Raw genomic sequence first — 19,697 nt, 5'->3', positions numbered from 1 at the left:
CTAATCTATCATCTTCAATAAAATCATCCAAAACATTCATTTATCATTTTTATTACTAAAAAAAACCCTAAATCTCCATCTAATATCTCATTTCTAATAAAATCCTCTCCAAACTTCCACTTAATCTCTTAAATTTAATAAAAACTTTAATCTACTATCTTCAATAAAATCATCCAAAACATTCATTTATCATTTTTATTAATAAAAAAACCCTAAATCTCTATCTAATATCTCATTTCCAATAAATATCTCTCTAAACTTCCTTCTAATCTCTTAAATTTAATAAAAACCCCCTCCTAATCTATCATCTTCAATAAATTCTTCCAAAATCTCATCTCTAATAAAAACTTCTTTAAACTTTCTTATCATCTTTAACAATTCTCCACTAACTCTCGGGCTTTTTTCTCCATTTTTCCTATAATTAAACGGCAATTCTCAATTTTTATTTCATTATTCTAGATTAAAAATCTACACCTCATTCTTCTACATCTTCTTCTATATTATATATAAACAATGGATATATGCACTTTTTCATTCTAATCTCTTTTTTCATTCTTTTTACAACATTCCCATAACAATCACTCCCAACAACATGATTTTTATCATTTCCGGAACTCTTATTTTCATTCCTTCATTCGGTTTCACTTCTTCCTCTTTCTCTTCCTCTTTTTGTGTTTCTGTTTCTTTACTTGAATCACTCGTACATCTCGTAGGTTTGCATTTTCGCATCGACGTCAATGTCACCGTTGATGTCACTGTAGATGTACTTGTCAACGTACTCGTATGCAACGATGTACTCGTCACCCATGTATCTGTCGTCTGAACTAATGTACATTCTTCCGTTACCTTCCCTCCATCTACCGATTCTGTCGTCGTTGCCGTCGTTGTCGTTGTCGTCGTCGTCGTCGTTGTTGTTGTCGTCGTCGTCGTTGTCGTTGCTGTCGTCGTCGTTGTCTGTGTCGCCGTTGATATCACCGTATGATGCGGTGTAACTTTTAATCCTTCTATTCCTTCACACAACTTGTCTATTTCTGTACAGACCGCATCACACTTCGGGCAATCCTTTCTAAACTCGCAGTCTCCTTTCAAACTTTTACATTTCTCTTTCAATTCTAAATACAATTCCAATGCTCTCGCCGTTGCAACAAATGCCTTCTTTTCTGGTTCTGATACTTCTCCACTTACAAATGTTCTCCGAACAAGTATAACATTACTCGTGTTTGTCGTTCCACTTGGTGTTGATCCTCCTGGTGCTGCTGGTGCTGCTGGTGGCCCTGCTGGTGGCCCTGCTGGTGACCCTGCTGGTGTTCCTCCTGATGGCCCTGCTGGCCCTGCTGGTGCTCCTGGTGTTCCTGGTGCTGCTGGTGCTCCTGGTGCTGCTGGTGCTCCTCCTGATGTTCCTGGTGTTCCTGGTGTTCCTGGTGTTCCTGGTGTTCCTGGTGCTCCTGGTGCTCCTGGTGCTGGTGGTGGTACTGGTAGTGGTGCCCCTCCTGATGTTGGTTGTGCTGGCGGTGCTAGTGTTGGTGCTGGTACTGGTACGCCTCCTGGTGTTGGTTGTGCTGGTGCTGGTGGCTGTACCGGTGGTCCCACTGGTTTAGGAACACTGCCATCTTGAGCCTTTGATCCTTCACCTTGTCTATCTTGTTCAGGTCTTGATAATACTAACTTAGCTTCCTTCGCAAATTTTTCTGATTCCTGTTTCACCTTTTCGTATTCATCTTTCTTCTTCTCTAATTCATCTTTCTCATTATCCAGTTTATTTTTTAGGGTTGGACATTTTTCTTTTACTTTTTTAACCAACTTTTTGCAAAGTTCTTCTTTCTTAGCATCTTCACATAGACTATTCAATGTTTGATTCCCTTCTTTTTTCCATTCAGTACAATGTTTTCCTAATGTTTCTTTACATTTAGTTTCATCGCTTAAACTACCTTTCAATTTATGCGTCAACTCATTCTCCAATTTTAACTTTTCAAAGAATGGCTTGCATTTCTCTTCCAGTTGTAAACAGACTCCATTCTTATTGGAATTTTTTTCTTTTTTCAACCTATCTGGACAATTTTCTATATATTGATGACAATATGGATCAAACAACGTGCAGAGTTCTTCAACCAATGTTTCATTTCTTTTTCCATTTTCAATTTTTTCTATAATTTTTCCAATGTCCATGTTATTTTTTAAAAAAAGACACTCATTTTCTGTTTGTTCTACCATAAAACTACATGTTTCTTCTCGTAAAGCACATGAAACACTAAAATCTTCTTTTCCTCTTCTAGATAATTCCTCACATTCTTTCTTTAATACTGCCGTACAATTTCCTTGAGTTCTTAATGCATCATCTCCTCTTTTTAATAATTTTTTTCTCAATTCTTCTGTAACTTTTAAATATTCACATCGTCTATTCAGTGTATCACATTTCTCATGATTCAAATATGAATCACTTTCAAGATCTTTGCACTTCTTCTTCAATTCTACACAATCTTCCTTTCTTGGAAAATCTCTTCTCAAATTTAAAACTACTTCTAATTCTTCCGATTGAAGAATTACATCATCTAAAAGTTCATAACATAGTTTAGTTGGTAGATGACACTTTGTAAAGTATCTTCTATCCTCCTTAAGTTTTGTATAATTACCTACTACCGATTTTTGACATTTTTCAAGATTCTCAGTAACCAATTCTAAATCACCAATAAGCCCTTTCAATCCTTCTTGAAAGTATCTATTCAACACCCTATCTTGTCCCTTTTTATAGCATGCTACTCTTACATTTTCACATGCTTTTCCAATTTTATTCGTACATACACCTTCTAAATGGAAACATTCCGATTCAAACTTTATACAATCTTCCCTACTAACCAATTTTGATACCTGTCCCCATGAAAAATAATCTGATTCTTTATCTTTTTCAAATTCCGTAGACAATCCTTTCAGGTAAAGTTCTAATTTAAAATTCGTACATCTATCTTCTACTTCTACTAATTCTTTGCATCTATCCTCTTTATCTTTATCTCCACATAATTCTTCTAATCCATAATCTAGGTGTTTAAAAGATTCACAATCTTCTAATGCTTTTTTGCATTTTTCTTTTGGACTATTTCCATTCCTTCCTTTGATCAACAATAATGCTAAATCTCGCAACGTCTTATATTTTGGTTTTCCAACAATAATTCCCTTAGCTTCTTCTTTTTTATAAAGATTTTCCACTTCAATCTTTTCCGGAAATCTTGGTTTTTCTTTAACCGGACTAAAATCTAATTTTGGTCCTTCATATTCAATCCCTTTTCCCTTACATTTATTCTTGACTTTATCACATTTTGTATCCTTACAACTTGATCCATAAAAATAACACTTTTCAAGATATTCTTGACATTTTTCCACTAATTCTTTATCTTCAAGTTCCTTCTGTAAAGGCTTACAATTATCTCCATGATTCTTTCTAAAGTATTCACACGTTTCATCTGGATTAAAACATGAAAACACTAATTCATCACTATATTCACTTAATCCTTGACAAATTTCTTTCATTTTTTTACATTCATTTGTATCATTAACCTTCCCTTCAAGAGCTCTTAAAAGAATTTCTTTTGCCACTCCTTGACGTCTCTGTCGATAACATCTATCTCTCAACTTAACGCACTTCTCTTCAAGATTACTTGGATCTGCTTCTTCTAATAATAGACATTTTTCTTCATATTTTCTACATTTTTCATCTGTTAGGTTATTCAATTCTTTTTCAACTTCTGTTTTAAAACTATTTAATTCTTTTTCAACTTTATCTTTCAGATCTCCACATTTTTTGTCTATATTTTCACAAAGTCCCTTAACTTTGACATCCACACTCTCCAATTTTCCATCTATTTTCTTCAATTCCTCACAATAGTGTTTGAGGTTTGCCTTGCATTTATTATCATCACTATAATCACTTTTCACAATTAAACCCAAAACCTGTTCCTCCTTAATCTCATCATTTCCTGCTGCTTGTCCTGCTGCTTGCCTCTTAACCGGCTGTGCCATCGCCGCCTCTTTCTGGGCGACTTCCTCTACCCATCGCTTGTCCCTGAGTAGCATATGACTGGGTGAATCAAATCTAAATCTTGAAATAATTCTTTCAAAATAACCATACATTTTAATTTTTTTATGATAAGCATACATTTCCTTAATCTTTTATGATAAGCTTGGACTTTACCCTATAAAGCAAAATTGCGGGGTAAAAAATTGTGAGGGTAAAATTGCGGGGTAAAATAATCAAAATTTCAATTCGCAATTCTTGATGCTTTATTAAAAATTTATACATCATTCTTCTACATCTTATATATTATATATAAACAATAGATATATGCAGACTTTCATTATTATGGCTTTTTTTATTCATTTTATAACATTCCTATAACCATCACTCCCAATAATATTATTTTTACTATCTCTGGAACTCTCATTTTCATTCCTTCATTCTGTTTCGCTTTTTCCTCTTTCTCTTCCTCTTTTTGTGTTTCTGTTTCTTTACTTGAATCACTCGTACATCTCGTAGGTTTGCATTTTCGCATCGACGTCAATGTCACCGTAGATGTCACTGTAGATGTACTTGTCAACGTACTTGTATGCAAACATGTACGCAACAACCATATCTCTGTTGTTTGAGAAAATGCACATTGTTCTGTTACTTTCCCTCCATGTATTGACTTTGTAGCTGTTGTAGTCGTTGTTATAGTCGTTGTTGTTGTCGTTGTAATCATTGTTGTAGTCGTTATCTGTATCGTCATTAATGTCACCGTATGATGCGGTGTAACTTTTAATCCTTTTATTCCTTCACACAACTTGTCTATTTCTGTACAGGCCGCTTCACACCCCGGACAATCCTTTCTAAACCCACAGTCTCCTTTCAAACCTTTACATTTCTCTTTCAATTCTAAATACAATTCCAATGTTCTCGCCGTTGCAACAAATGCCTTCTTTTCTGGTTCTGATACTTCTCCACTTACAAATGTTCTCCGAACAAGTATAACATTACTCGTGTTTGTCGTTCCACTTGGTGTTGATCCTCCTGGTGCTGCTGGTGCTGCTGGTGCTCCTCCTGGTGTTGGTTGTGCTGGTGCTGGTGGCTGTACCGGTGGTCCCACTGATTTAGGAGCATTGCCATCTTGCACCTTTGATCCTCCACCTTGTCCATCTTGTTCAGGTATTGATAATAGTAACTTAGCTTCCTTCGCAAATTTTTCTGATTCTTGTTTCACTTTTTCGTATTCATCTTTCTTCTTCTTTAATTCATCTTTCTCTTCATTCAGTTCATTTTCTAAGGTTGGACATTTTCTTTTTATTTTTTCAACCAACTTCTTGCAAACTTTTTCCTCGACATTCTTATTTTTATCAGTATTACAAAAACTATTGAATTTCTGATTCGCCTGATTTTTCTTCTCAGTACAATGTTTTCCTAATGTTTTTTTACATTTAGTTTTATCGCCTAAACTACCTTTCAATTCATGCATCAACTCATTCTCCAATTTCAACTTTTCAAAGAATGGTCTGCAATTCTCTTTCAGTTGTAAACAGACTCCTTTTTCATTCCCATTGTCTCCTTTTTTCAACTTATCTGGGCAATTTTCCATAAGTTCATCACAATATGGATCCCATAATATACAGATTTCTTCAACTAATGTTTCATTTCCATTTTTACTTTTATTTACAATATCATGTTTTTCTATATTGTTTTTAAAAGTACTGCAATGATTTTTAACTTCTGAAACCATAAATTTACATGTTTCTTCTGGCAAAGCACATGAAATATCAAATGTATTAGTCCCTCTTTTAAACAATCTATCACATTTTTCCTTCAAAGCTTTCATACAATTTTGAATATTCGCTAATGAATCACTTTTATCCTTTAAAAAAACATATTTTAGTTCTTTTGTAACTTTCAAATATTTACAACGCTCTTTTAATGTAACACACTTTGCATTATTTGAACCTAAATCCCCCGCAATACTTTCACAACCCTTTTTCAATTCAACACAGTCCTCTTCTTTAGGAAAATCCCGTGCTTGATCCAAAGCTTGTTCTAAGTCTTTGGATCGAGTAAAAATAATTTCTTCAAGTTCAAGACATATCTCTTTTGGTCGAAGGCATTTTAAAAAGTTCTCAATATTACTATTTACAAGTGTTACACACTTCTCCATTACTACTTTTTGACATATTTTAAGCTTGTCATCTTTCGATTTTAAATTGTATTGTTCTTCGACCAATTTACCTTCAATTAATTTAATAAATAGTTGTCTTTGTTGCTTTTTATTATTTGCAATTTTTACATTTTTACATACTTCAAGCAAATTGTTTCTGCATGATCTTTGAATATAAAAACAGTTTGTATCAAATTTTAAAAGTTCTTTATCACTAAATGATGTTGAAAGCTTATCCCAAAGGATATCTTGCCCTATTATATGATCTTGAAAATGTGTAGAAAATCCAGCTAGATAAAGCATTATTTTAAACTTTCTACATTTATTTGTTATTTTTGATATATCTCTGCATTTTTGTCTTCTGCTATTTTGACATAATTCCTTAAATTCAGGACTCAGAAATTTAAAAAAATCACAATTTCCGCTCAATACAATCCTGCATTTATTTCCTGAGAAACCGGTGGTTGTGCTAGACAAATAGATTAAGATGTTGTCCAGTGTTGCTTCCACATTTCCAATATATATTCCTTCATCTTTCATTTTTTTATAAAAATCTTCCAGTTCAATCTTTAATAACGTTGTTTCTGGCTCAATTGGATTAAAATCTTTTCCTGGAGGCTTATATGTAATATTCTTTTTCTCGCATAACACCTTTAATTCATTACACTTTTTTTTACATTTATTTTTGAGAAAATAACAGCTTTTGAGTTTTTTGTGACATTGTTCTTGCAATTCGTTATCATTAAGGTTAATATTTAAAGAATTGCAAAAATAATTAATGTATTTATTTAATTCTTCAAAAGATTCTTTAATTTTAAAACATTCAGAGATGAAATTAGTGCCTTGTTGAATCAATATTGGACATATTTCTTTCATTTTTTCTTTAAAATCATCATAATTAGCAATACTATTACCAACTGCATGAAGAATAAGCTCAAGTGTCAGTTTTAAATGCTTCCTTATATAATAATTATATTTTAATAAATAACAATATTCTAAAATATTTTTAGTTAAATTATGTAAAAACAAACATCTTGGCAAATATTTATCAAAATCTTCATAAGTTAAAGATTTTTGTAGAATTACATAAAGCTCATTAGAAATTTTGTCTAGATTTTCTTTAATATTTAGTTTTAGATCTTTGCATTTTTGCTCTTTATTATTATTATTACAAATCTCCTTAACATTACTATTCACTTTATTTAATTCTGGATCTATATCCTTTAATTCTTTGCAATATTCCTCAAGTTTTGCTTTGCATTTGTTTTCATCATCATAATTTTCTTTTAAAATAAAACCATAAATATCTTCTTCAATAAAACTTTTAAACGACGGATTTAGTGCATTTGTTTGAGAGTTTCTAATACTTAAGTCTACGCTTTGATTTCCATATGTAAGAGCTAAAAATAATTAAAAATGAAAATAATCTAAAATATAATTACCAATTAAATTTAATATTGCTATCAGTATAATTTTATTAATCATAGAAAAAAAGTATCTTCTATAGCTTTTGTGCCCTAAATATATAATATAAATATCCACAATATGCTTTTAAGTGAAATTTGTGAAATTTAATGGTTATTAAATGGTTATCAAAAAGATACAAAATTTTGTAATTTTGATAAACCCTAAAAAAAATATAGAAATCGTTAAAAATAAAAATCATTACAACTCTTGATTATAAATTTTAAATCTTTATTTTTCTTATTTTTTTCTATATTCTTTCTCATTTTATTCAATAATTTTTTATAAAATAATATATATATACATTTTGTTTTATTTATTAACTTTTGAATTTTTTTACAATTCATTCATATTTTTATCCCTTTTTTAATATTATACTATCATCCTTAAACTCGATATTTCCCTTATTTTTAGCATTCCTTCATTTAAATAATTAATTTTTAAACCTTTTTTTTTAATTGCTACATTCTTTTCAATATTTATTTATAATCAAACTCTTTTTTGATCTTCACTTTTAATCAAAAAATGCTTGGCTAATAATCTTTGACATGCACTTCTAGTTTCATTCTATATATTTTCCTGTCCATTTTTATTTATACTAGTTAAATTTTTCCAAAAAGTTTATCTCGTGGTTCATCTATTACCAATAATCATTGTATTTTGCAGGGCCGATACCAAAATGCAGCACAACTGCGCAAAAAAAACGTAAAAGCACAGTTTCTACAATTACATAAATCTAACAAAAATAGAAAAATAGTATCCAGTTACCAAGATAAATGTTAGGCAAAAGAGAAATGCTGGTCACAAATAGCAACTTTATCACAGCGTAATAAAAATTAACGGAAAGTCTAAGACTTTATCCTGGGCTTAATAATGATCTTGAGCTTAAGCCTAATCTATGTAGAATTTATCGTTATATAAATTACAATGAATTAAAATTATTAAAGAAAGACTTTGTTGAATGGCATTTTAAACTCATACAAGATGAACATGGCAGCTCAAGTTGTGTACTACTTTTTCTCCCATTGGTTAGATGATTTTTAAGTATATCAGCCATCCCCTTAATAAAGGTTAAGTTATTGTTTAAACTCTCGACTCGTTTTACACCGTTAAATCCAGATTTCTTAGCATTGGCAATATATTTAAGATCTAACTCTAAAAAATGGTTATATATGAAAATTTATAATAATACCATTAATTTACCAAACAATGTTTCAATATGATCACTAACAAATGAAATAGGTACCAAAATGATATTTTGCTTACCCATTCTCGTAAAGCTAGTTATTACATGATCTGTTTGAGGGCCTAACCATGTTGATGGTCCAACTTGAGATTGCCAAACGAGTCTATAAGGATTAGAAAAGTTCAATTTCTCCATAACAGCATAAACAGTTGCTGCGACTTCTAGTGGATATGGGTCTCCGCGATTTACAATACTAGAAAATAAATTAATAATATTTTTTGTTACTAACCATAAGATTACCTCATTGGTAAAGAATGTGCAGTAAATAATATAATAACATTATTCCTATCATTTTCTGGATATGTTTTTAATGTTTCTATAATATTATTTTTAAAAGCATTAATAAGTCCATCATGTGTTGGCCAACGATCTACGACACTCCAATTAATTTGATCGTGTATATTAAGTCTTTGAATCTGATTATATAACTCATTAAGACTAGACCCTGTAGTGGAACATGAATATTGCGGGTAAAGTGTAAATGCCACTGCATTAGTTATATTATTATTTAACATTTCCAATAACACTGATTCTGTTAAAGGAGCTGAGTATCGAAATGCAATATAAGGTTTATGAGGAGCTAATAATATCAGTATATTTTAATAAAATATATTCCTTTTTTTTTAATTTTTAAGATTTATAAAAAAACGTACCTGTTTTTGGGCATGTTTTATCAAGAATTTTGCAAACTTCCTCTGCCTGAAGTTTACTCCATCTATAAATTGGACTCTTCCCTCCAATCTTTTTATAATGATTTGATACTTTAGGTGTCCTTAATTTTGCAATTAATGATCCAAGCCATTTTTGCATTGATCCAAGTGGAATTAAATCACTATCCGTAAAAATTCGAAATAAAAAATTTTTAACTTCTGAAAGTTCTGATGGACCACCCATATTTAGAAAAACTATCCCCTAATTAATTTCGTTAGGTTAAAATATGGAAAAAAATAAAAGTTTGATAAGAATTTACCGTAGGCCCATTAGATTTTTTTGTTTCTGTTGTTAAATTCATAGAAGAAAGTAAGAAATTTGAAAATAATCTCTGGTTATATGGTAGATTTTTTAGTGTATTTCTTATAATTTTTGGGGAATTAATCATTTTTTATTCAATTTTTTTCAAATTTAAATATAAAATTTTAAATTGCGATAAATTTTTGATAATTTATTAGATGATAAAAAAATAATCATCAAATATAAAGATTATTACATTAAAATACTATTATGAAATTATAGAATAGAATGAAAAATATAATTTAGAAGAATAGTTTATTTTTTATATAATTTTTAAATTAGTGTTATTAACATTATTGAATCATGTATAAATAAGATATAACTTTTTATGCTAAATAAATATTATCCATTTCGATAGATATAAACTATTTTTTTGTTCTTTATATTGCATATTCGAGTTTACGAAGTTCTATATTATCATTTTGATCACTATTTTCATTAAATATACATGTATATTATATAATAAAAAGGTTTTTTATTAAGATAGTATTTTGAAAATATTAGGAATTTTTAAATATGTTAAATGTTTGACTTTTTTGTTATATTTTTAACTAAATTATAATAAATATTCTTTAAATTCTTTTTAACTAAGTAAAACAGAAAAATTTATTATTAGATAGAAAATGTTTAAATGAAATTATATTTAATTTTAATTTATATTTTATGTAATAAAAAATTATTAGATTTAATATAGAAAAATATATTATTTTTTCTCTATAAAAAAATCATAATAACATGATATAAATCATGAATTATGACTTCATTAAAAAAGAAAAATTTATATAAATAAAACGTATATTTATAATCCAATCTATTTATTTTTAAAAGTTGGAAAATTATATATTTGTAAATTTAAAATGCACGCGTAATATATTAATCTTTAGCAAATTTCTAATTTCCCTTAGTGCTTTCATTTTCGTATTGATTAGTTTCATGAATATCATCTTCATTGTCAGAAAGAGAATTGTCTTGATCCCATTTATTAAATCTTTTATTAATTTTATCAGCCAATGAACATGATATTGCCGAATACATAGGATTGGAATTCTCTTTACTATTAGAATTTAGTGATTGAGACTTCTTGTTAAATCTATTTGTTAATGAGTCTTGAGAAATATGTCTTGACTTTTTTAGCATTGCTAATTTTACTGCATTTTTTACATCATCAATTATTATTTCACTTTTCTCTAAAAATTCATTATCTTCAAATTTTATTCTTTTAGAAAGAGGCTCTGCATCAATTATTGCTTCAAGCTTTTGTTTTCGTTCTTCCAAAATTTCACGTTTCCGTATAGGAGCAGTTTCTAAATATTTAATCAATCTATAATATTAAAAAAAGTCAACTTTTAAAGAATTAAACATACGCTTTTTTTTCATTTATAGTCCGTATTCTCCTTCCATTTAGATCTCTACAACTTGATTTATTTTCCTCTTCACCACGTTTTTTTCGGCTACTCATTCGACCACCTGCAGCACGAAGTTGGGATCCAAATCCACCTTTTCCTCCAAAAACCTTTGGAACATATCTAAACATGCATACTTTAGCATTATTTGGATATTTATAGCGATCTAATAAAGATGCTAAAGTATCTTCAGGATAAACTAATTTTCCAGAAAGATGTGATAATAAATAATTTCCAGGAGGAAAAAGTGCTGACAAATAATTCTCAAGATCTTTTATAGTTGAGGTATACGGAAGATTGAACGATATTGTCTTAAATGGTGGAAAAGTTGATATGATACTATTAATCATTTTTATTTAGTATTTGGAATTTTTATCGTTAAAGGTAAAATTTAGAATATATATATAATGGAATATTTTAAATATTTATAGAATAAAATATAAAAATCAAATTAGTACAGGTTATATAATCTTAGCTTTTATGTTTTTGTTAATTTAGGCATGCAAAAATTATTGAAAGAAAATAATTTACTCTACGCTAAGTAAAGCAAGATTAATAGCTTTTGTAAGCTTTTTTAATACTTTTTTGTGAAGCAAAGTCTTATTCATTTGAGAAAATGTATTTGAAACAACTTTTGTAATAGCTGCTTTTGCAAGATTAGTTTCTTGATTATGCTCATCCCCTGTTAACGCGTCAAAATATGTTAAAAAAATAAGAAAATGTATTTAACTGTATTTATAAATATCAGAAGATCTAAGAGCTATTAAATTCTCAAGAGCCAATTGATACTCAGTCAAAATAAAAAGAAAAGATGAAATGTCATTCTTTTGTAATTATTAAAGTATAAAAAAAAAAAAAATACCTTCAGTGTTTCCGCATCACAGAGATATTTTGAATCATCCTCTAGTGTTAAAAAATCTCTGAGCAAAGTTTTAAATTTATGATCGTTAGCATTTCTATAAATTTATCCGTATTTAATACGCTATAAACAAAACACCTTTACCTATCTTCTCTAGCTTCTTCTATAGCACATCTCATTCTTTTAAGTGCATCAATTTGTAAAGAATTGAAGTTTTCTAGGTATATTTTGGCCGAAATTTTACGAGTAGATTGTGCTTCCTCTGTTATTAACAAAATTAGAATATTTTAACTATCTACCAGATATTTCAAATGCAGCATGTCTAACGATATTCAAATTAATAATAGAGTTTTTCTAAAAAATAATTAACTTTACGTTTCTTCGTGATCACTATTAGCATTTTCAGATAATAAAGATGGATATTTTTCCAATTCAATATGTCTTCTTTTTACTAAAAATAGTCCTTTAGAATGATTTTGATCCATTATGATATTTGAACATACCATAATCTCTTTTATCGCTTTGTATGCGTTTCTTCATAATTTTTATTGTCTCGGTAATAAGGCTATAGGAAAAATATATTTTTTTTTTAGATTTTAAAACATATAATTATACAAATAATAACAATTTTATTTATCATTTAAAAAACTATTATTTCTTGGAAATAATGGATATATAAATATAGCCAAGATTCCCAATTTTACAAGGAAATTCGATATTTGTTAACAAGAAAAAATGTTTAGTTTTATATGTTTTATAATATAATTAGAAGTTAGAAAGTTACTTTATTTTATATATGTTTTTGGTTAAGATCAATTTTGCTGTAAATATGGCTTTTTTTTATAATCAGTTATATATTAAAAATACATAAAATGCTGTGTTTTTCTGATATTTTGGAAGAGTAATTAAGTCTTATGTATGAAAATAATTATTTTCTTTTGATTATAATATTGAATTCTCCATATCTTTTTAAAAATTGAAAGATGCATTATCTTGAACGGCATATATATTTCGAGGTTAAGTTAAAACAAAATATAAAATATTAATCCATAAAGGATTGAATGGAACAAAATTTGAAGGAGATAGATTGTAAAGAAGGGATAAGAAACGAATATATATGGTTTACGATAATATTTAAAGAAGTTTATTGATCCAGAACTAATATCGCTAGGTGAATATCTCTGTTGTGATGATTAAATCGACTTCTTATTAGAGAATAATAGAAACTTTTATATTAAATATAGTCTGTACCGTTTGATCCTGTGCTATATAAAGGTATGTTAGTTGTTATTTTGTAGGTAAATATGAATAGGGATTTAATGAAGTTTAGTTTTCAAAATACGTCTAGTGTCGATTTAAAAAATAAGTGATTAAGAATGGAAGAATCTCTATCTGAAAGTCTTCAAAAACAGTCTGGATATAGAAGTAAAACCATTACATTAATGCTTTGTCCAGATTCCATTCTTCTTCCTATGTCAAACCGTACGAAAGAAATGCGAAAAATTATGGCACATAATTCAGTCTTTTTTTCTAATATTCTATCCAATTTGTCGAAAGATATTCGTGAAAATTTGGAAGCTCTATGGACAACGGTAGATAGGGATTGCATGGATGATCTTCAATGGTTACGAAATGTTAAGCAAATTTTATCTAAATTAGCTGAAGATGAATATTTTTGGAAAAAATGGTGTTATATTGTTGGTTGTGACGAAAATAATTTCCGTGATTACTACCTTAAAACATTGCAAAATAATAATAATAATAACACTTTAATTAGCAAAGAAAACATTAGTTCTACGTCTTTACATTCGGTTAAAACTAAATTTGTTGATGAAATCATACTTGAAAGGGAATAACATATTTAATAGTGTTAACCACTCAATAAAAAATAATGATACTTTATTAATGAATTTTGCTGATTTATATTATAATTGATTTGTTTAGGTTTTGTAAATAAATATTTTCAACATTTAATTAATTGGTATCCTACTTAAGTTTATTTCATATTTTTATAATATGTTAAAGAGCTTAAGTTAAAAAATATAGTTATATAAGGATTAAGCATGCTTTTTACAGCATGATTATTCGATCATGTTGATTTTTATTCGTATGTTATCAATAGGCATGGAAATTATTTGTGCTGTTGTTATTCCCTTTTTGCTATATTTATGTGTTTCAAATAGGAAATATGTTAATTAGAGATAGAAAATATAAATAATTGTTAAAAAATGTTAATTATTATGTTTGATAATTTAATTATATTGCTTGATAATGAAGCTCCTTGAAACTTAATGCATGTATCTCAGAAAAAATATAGTATATTTTCTAAAATATTTGTTGAGATATGACAGTCATACAATTTAATATTATTTTTATTTAAATTTTATATTTAATAAACATTGTATAACAAAAATAATTAAAATTTAGAAAAAATAATTTATAAACATGTTCAAATGACAATTAGTTGACAAATCTTTATATATTTTTTTTATTTGATATTTTTCAAGTCACGCAAAGTGTAAAAATTAATTTTTCAGTTTAGTATTTAAAAAAAAATTAAAAAGGTAAAAAATCTTTCAAGTATGTAAATGATTAAGGCGTCTAAATATGGAAAATTCTGAATAAATTTCTACTTAAGTAATGCAGTTTTTATAAACTTTTTAATGAAATATGAATGAATAATTTAATGAAATTAACATTAGACAATTTACTGACAAATTTGTTATAGGATTTAATTAATATCTGGAAAATGCTTATTCCTAAAAATAGCAGAAAGAAGGTATGTAGATGAAGGGTTATTTTATTTTTCTAATCAAATTAATATTAGATATATGAGATTTTGTTTAGAGGTATAAAAAATTAAGTAATAATAATTCTTGGTATAAATTTTTAGATGGAACTCTTGTTGCTAAAAAGGATTTCAATGCTTCTTCTTCAATAGAGCTTCCTGATATTCCTAATCTTCATGTTATTAAGGCATGTCAATCACTCACATCAAAAGGATTCCTAAAAACTCGATTTTCATGGCAATATTATTATTATACTCTCACAAATGAAGGGATTGATTATTTAAAAGAATGGTTGCATCTCCCAAATGAGATCGTACCTAATACACATAAAAGACAAACACGTCCACAAGTTTCTCGAGTATCTCGTGGTGGTGATAATACCTATAGGTCTTCAAAAAGCGATAAATATGAATATCGGCGTCGTGATCACGGAGAAAAAAAAGAAGGAAGTAAGGAATATATTTATATTTTGATGTTTTTGTTTATAAGATTAGTTACACCAGGGGATTTTGCACCAAGTTTTAGAGGTGGAATTGAACGAATGCAGCCTGTTTCTGTATAAATTGTATCCGCGATATATTTATGCATATACCTTAATAGACGTGCAAAAAATGCTGTACAGTGAGACAGTGTTTTTTCGAGAATGGCTTAAAATTGTTTTTGTAATTATTTGTAGTTTTTTATTGAATATTTTACTAGGGTAATAAATTTTATAAAATATATTAAATTGAAAAACAATATGTTTTATATTAATAAGAACACTAAAAACAAATATTAATTATTTTCATAGATTTTTTTTTCAGAAAGAGAAACTCTTAAAAAATTATCTTACTGTATGGTTATCTATGCAGTTGCTTCCTTTACTATTTTTTATTAATTATAAAAAATTGATTAGTCAATTTATCTTACAATATGTAATTATATCATTACGATCTGAAGCTTTTTTAAATCCAGGAAATACCATCTAAAAAGAAATAAATATTTTATATTAAATTATTTTAAAATACTTTTGTTCCTGGAATATATTTTTTTGGATTTTCTAGATATTCAAATAATGTATTTTCAGACCATACAATAGATTTTAGCTTATTAGCTTCAGTATATTGATAGCCTTCTGCTTGTCCTGTTTTTCGTCCAAAAACTCCATGACTAAAAACATGTTATAAAATAATTTATTTATTTTGTTATTACAGATTTGGTCCAACCTATTTAAAAAAATAAATTATTAAAGATAAAAAGATAATTATAAATTTATAAAAATGCTTACTTTATGCGGCCCGCCCTTTTCTACTGTATGGCATTGAGCACATCTAGTTTTAAATAGTTTGGCGCCTCTTTCAACTAAAAAAGATAAGCTAAAATCTTGAAAGGAAATAGCATTACTATCTCCTTTTGAAAAGCTCATAGTCTTTTCTTAAAAATTTATTGATATGTTAAAAATTAAATTTGTATAAAATCAAAATATTTTAAAAATTCGAAATTTTTAATATTTTCGTAACTTTGCATTTTTTTAAATGTATAAAAAATGATTAAAAAAATCATAAAATGAGTGTTATATTTATATGCAAAATTAGTTGATATGGATAAATAATATAAAATATAAGTAAAGATATTTATATACTAATTGTTGCAAAAATATAGTTAATTTAAAAAAATGTACAAATGAATGGTTCAAGATAATTATGTTTATAAATTTATTTTAATCCAAATCCTTCAGAATCAAAGATTGCTGTTATAAGAAAATTGCAAAGTTTTTCACGGGTTTCATAACGATAAATGCATAATTGATTAAAACTTATACAATATAGTAAAATTAAAAATATGAATTACATAAACTTAGATGTATGTGCAATAGAATATCTATTGCAATCATTTCCAAGAATAAAAATTTTAAATAAAAGATTAGTAGACCTGTAGCAAAAATAGGATTCGATCCTGTAACGAATGCAAGTAATCTTTTTTGCAAAGTTGGATCCACTTCTTTAAAAATAGACAAAAACCTAAAATATATCGATTGGTTTTTTATTTATCTTAAAACATTACCACTGTATAACTTTTTCTGAGTTAACTTCCGACGAATTCGAACTATCATATAAAGCAACTGCACGTAATTGATCAACATCAAGGCTTCGAGATCTTCGTATAAGGAGCTCTATTTCTTCTGACCTAAAAAGAAAAAGTGCATTTCTTCTACAAACATGATAAAATTCTCTTTTGAATGGCTCAAATTGTTTTGAAATAGATGTGTCCAAAATAAAACTGGTATATCTTTTAACATATTCTAATGAAATATTAAAACTATTCAATAAAAAGAGAAATAAGAGACCTTCTCTATTCAAATTTGTAACATTAATTTCTTCTTCATTTTTGCAAAGAGGTAACCGGCAAACATTTCAAAGTGCTTCATATTCTCCTACAAAATCTCTACAGAAGATATCTTCTACATTATCATCAAATGCTAATAGATATTGAAATCCTTCAATTAAACCAGGACGAAAGTTTTTTAAGTCATCTAACTCATAAAGAATATCTAATAATTTTTTATAGCATGCTAAAGGAAAATAAACATCAAGAATAGTAGAATTATAAATAGCAAGTCCAAGAATAACTCCAACAAGATAATATTGGACCAATGATTCAAAAGAGGTAGGATTAAACCAATAATAATTAACTTTTTCACTCCAAGTAAACATTTCTAAAATATTAATCATAATACTTTTATCTAAAATTATACTATAAAGAGGAGCAAATACTTTTCTACAGAGCAGTAAAAAACCATTTTTTCCTAAGCCCATCTATATCTATACCATTTTCGCCAATAAATTCAATTTTTAATCTTTTTTTAAGATCTATTTCATTATTACTGACTTGTCTAAGGTTATCATCAATAATACATTCTCTTCTTACACGAAGAATTAAATATGGAGTAATAGGCCATTTTTGAAAAATAGTAAAAAAAAGCATCTTTAGCTTTTATTTCTATTTGGCGTTTAGTATCATATTCCATAATATAGATTTTTGCACCCATTGAAAGTAAAAAAAGATATTGACAAAACTAAAACTTTAATAATTTTTATTCCCATGTATCAAAATCTGCAACTAAATCAATATAATCAACCTTGCTTATTTAATAGATGAAATAATAATATAATATTAAATACCATAGTATTATAAAATTCTGAAAGAAAAAAACTAGTTTTTTGATTATTAGATGTGACTATTAAAAAGTAAATAGAATAAAATAAAATAAAAAAGTATTACGCAGCAAAGTTATCATTCTAGCAGAAACTTTTATTCTTCAATCAGTATTGTAATCGTTTTGAGTATGACGCCTTTGCGTATATTTATAAAGTCTTCTGAAAATAAAGCTATTACAGAGTTGTATCTTTTTATATAAAATATTTGTATCATAGCTATAAAGCCAATTAATAATATAGCGATGAATTTCATTTGATAGGCTACTAATATAACTAAATGTGTGTTTGATAATATTATTAGATTCATCTCTATAAATACGTTGAAAAAGAAATGGATTTTCAAGGATAATAAGAAGAAATAAAATATCTGAAAGCTTTCTAAGTAGAAGTCCAATGCGCTTAAGAAAAATGTTAGTCGCTTTTAATACGGTTCGGATAAGATGACTTGAAAGAGCTGACAAAATATCATAAAAAGAATGAACTTGTGATAAATTTATAGAACTGTTTATTAAGGAAATGCCAGTTCCCTATATAATAAAATAAGTAATACAAATAACTAACATCCATAAATATATACAGTAGAAAAGAATACATTTAAAATTTTCCATGATGAAAATGTAGCGATAAGTAATATTTTCTAAAGGTTTCCAAGATGTTTCAAAATTTGTATAAGAGTTATTTTCACGAGTAGCTATCATATCCTTAAAAATGGTTAAAGAAAGAGGGATAACACTGAATTTTTGAGAAATAATATGTGGATGTATTTGAACGGGACGCAAATCATTAATGGATGAACAAATGATACTTAATAACATTAATAATAGCTAAATTAATATAAATACTTTTTACATTGAAAACAAACAATATTATTGGATAGCATAAACTTGAATCACAACAATTACATTATCCAATAATCTATAAATATTAATAATATAAATAAAGAATGACAAAATACCATAGTTGGTCCATGAAGAATTATAGGAACTAGTGTTGACATTTCGAGAAATTGTCTGCCTATATCAAGCGTAAATTCTGCTCGACCGTTCATGATGGTGGAGCAGTAAAATGTTATTTTTTCAGGTTAGTGTTTATGCGTAATTTGATCATTTGTATCCATAAAAGTAAAAAAGAATATCATTGCAGATCAATCTAACGTATAAGTTGCATATCTTTTCAAAACAATTAAATACGAGTGAATTTAACGAAATATATGATAATGGTTAAAGTGATGAGGTTTAAATTTAACGAAACAAAATTTACAAAAAAATGATTAAAAAAAAAGTTTTTATAAATAGTTATTTGCTAAATATATGGAATATATGAATATAGATGTCTAACTATTTTATATTTTTAGAATAAAATAATTATTTTTAAATATAAAATATTCACTCTTAAAATTAATGCGAATTATAGATATATATAATGATTTTTAAAAAATATAGTTATTATATTGATTATATATTTTAAATTTAATTTTTTATCAAATCTGTATTATTTTTTAAACAATTTTTTTTTGCATTTAAGTATGAAAATTATTAAAAAAAAAGTAAATCATAAAAAG

General features: G+C 27.4%; 11 protein-coding genes across 11 annotated transcripts; 2 read left to right on the top strand and 9 right to left on the bottom strand.

Moving 5' to 3' along the window:
- Positions 1-558: 558 nt before the first annotated feature.
- On the bottom strand, positions 559-4,011 carry PNEG_04003 (hypothetical protein; the record flags this gene model as incomplete). The annotated part of the gene is made up of 1 exon (XM_019757762.1): positions 559-4,011. The coding sequence occupies one exon, from the start codon at positions 4,009-4,011 to the stop codon at positions 559-561; it is 3,453 nt and encodes a 1,150-aa protein (XP_019613416.1).
- A 359-nt stretch (positions 4,012-4,370) lies between these two features.
- PNEG_00563 (hypothetical protein) lies at positions 4,371-7,652 on the bottom strand (the record flags this gene model as incomplete). The annotated part of the gene is made up of 2 exons (XM_007874265.2): positions 4,371-7,567; positions 7,610-7,652. The coding sequence occupies 2 exons, from the start codon at positions 7,650-7,652 to the stop codon at positions 4,371-4,373; spliced, it is 3,240 nt and encodes a 1,079-aa protein (XP_007872456.2).
- Positions 7,653-8,553: 901 nt separating this feature from the next.
- On the bottom strand, positions 8,554-9,976 carry PNEG_00562 (ferrochelatase; the record flags this gene model as incomplete). Its single annotated transcript, XM_007874264.1, has 5 exons — positions 8,554-8,786; positions 8,835-9,070; positions 9,118-9,457; positions 9,531-9,789; positions 9,848-9,976. The coding sequence occupies 5 exons, from the start codon at positions 9,974-9,976 to the stop codon at positions 8,554-8,556; spliced, it is 1,197 nt and encodes a 398-aa protein (XP_007872455.1).
- Positions 9,977-10,749: 773 nt separating this feature from the next.
- Positions 10,750-11,641, bottom strand: PNEG_00561 (hypothetical protein; the record flags this gene model as incomplete). Its single annotated transcript, XM_007874263.1, has 2 exons — positions 10,750-11,209; positions 11,253-11,641. 2 exons carry the CDS (start codon positions 11,639-11,641, stop codon positions 10,780-10,782), a joined length of 819 nt encoding a protein of 272 aa, XP_007872454.1. The 3' UTR covers positions 10,750-10,779.
- Positions 11,642-11,747: 106 nt separating this feature from the next.
- Positions 11,748-12,690, bottom strand: PNEG_00560 (hypothetical protein; the record flags this gene model as incomplete). The annotated part of the gene is made up of 7 exons (XM_007874262.1): positions 11,748-11,973; positions 12,022-12,115; positions 12,154-12,247; positions 12,295-12,406; positions 12,450-12,472; positions 12,526-12,601; positions 12,654-12,690. The coding sequence occupies 7 exons, from the start codon at positions 12,688-12,690 to the stop codon at positions 11,819-11,821; spliced, it is 591 nt and encodes a 196-aa protein (XP_007872453.1). The 3' UTR covers positions 11,748-11,818.
- An 836-nt stretch (positions 12,691-13,526) lies between these two features.
- On the top strand, positions 13,527-14,060 carry PNEG_00559 (hypothetical protein; the record flags this gene model as incomplete). The annotated part of the gene is made up of 1 exon (XM_007874261.1): positions 13,527-14,060. The coding sequence occupies one exon, from the start codon at positions 13,527-13,529 to the stop codon at positions 14,004-14,006; it is 480 nt and encodes a 159-aa protein (XP_007872452.1). The 3' UTR covers positions 14,007-14,060.
- An 839-nt stretch (positions 14,061-14,899) lies between these two features.
- PNEG_00558 (hypothetical protein) lies at positions 14,900-15,501 on the top strand (the record flags this gene model as incomplete). Its single annotated transcript, XM_007874260.2, has 4 exons — positions 14,900-14,929; positions 14,978-14,999; positions 15,044-15,388; positions 15,434-15,501. The coding sequence occupies 4 exons, from the start codon at positions 14,900-14,902 to the stop codon at positions 15,499-15,501; spliced, it is 465 nt and encodes a 154-aa protein (XP_007872451.1).
- A 281-nt stretch (positions 15,502-15,782) lies between these two features.
- Positions 15,783-16,344, bottom strand: PNEG_00557 (cytochrome c; the record flags this gene model as incomplete). Its single annotated transcript, XM_007874259.1, has 6 exons — positions 15,783-15,802; positions 15,849-15,903; positions 15,947-16,088; positions 16,131-16,144; positions 16,207-16,280; positions 16,323-16,344. The coding sequence occupies 6 exons, from the start codon at positions 16,342-16,344 to the stop codon at positions 15,783-15,785; spliced, it is 327 nt and encodes a 108-aa protein (XP_007872450.1).
- Positions 16,345-16,633: 289 nt separating this feature from the next.
- On the bottom strand, positions 16,634-17,331 carry PNEG_00556 (hypothetical protein; the record flags this gene model as incomplete). The annotated part of the gene is made up of 4 exons (XM_007874258.1): positions 16,634-16,733; positions 16,776-16,916; positions 16,983-17,237; positions 17,288-17,331. 4 exons carry the CDS (start codon positions 17,329-17,331, stop codon positions 16,634-16,636), a joined length of 540 nt encoding a protein of 179 aa, XP_007872449.1.
- Position 17,332: 1 nt separating this feature from the next.
- On the bottom strand, positions 17,333-17,903 carry PNEG_00555 (hypothetical protein; the record flags this gene model as incomplete). Its single annotated transcript, XM_007874257.1, has 2 exons — positions 17,333-17,672; positions 17,716-17,903. The coding sequence occupies 2 exons, from the start codon at positions 17,901-17,903 to the stop codon at positions 17,333-17,335; spliced, it is 528 nt and encodes a 175-aa protein (XP_007872448.1).
- A 109-nt stretch (positions 17,904-18,012) lies between these two features.
- PNEG_00554 (hypothetical protein) lies at positions 18,013-19,133 on the bottom strand (the record flags this gene model as incomplete). Its single annotated transcript, XM_007874256.1, has 6 exons — positions 18,013-18,057; positions 18,101-18,156; positions 18,201-18,227; positions 18,270-18,663; positions 18,694-18,960; positions 19,092-19,133. The coding sequence occupies 6 exons, from the start codon at positions 19,131-19,133 to the stop codon at positions 18,013-18,015; spliced, it is 831 nt and encodes a 276-aa protein (XP_007872447.1).
- Positions 19,134-19,697: the final 564 nt, after the last annotated feature.

This window comes from Pneumocystis murina (assembly GCF_000349005.2).
Source record: "Pneumocystis murina B123 chromosome Unknown supercont1.1, whole genome shotgun sequence".
In the NCBI taxonomy this organism is placed as follows: domain Eukaryota; kingdom Fungi; phylum Ascomycota; class Pneumocystomycetes; order Pneumocystales; family Pneumocystaceae; genus Pneumocystis; species Pneumocystis murina.
This window is presented reverse-complemented; position numbering and strand designations above follow the sequence as displayed.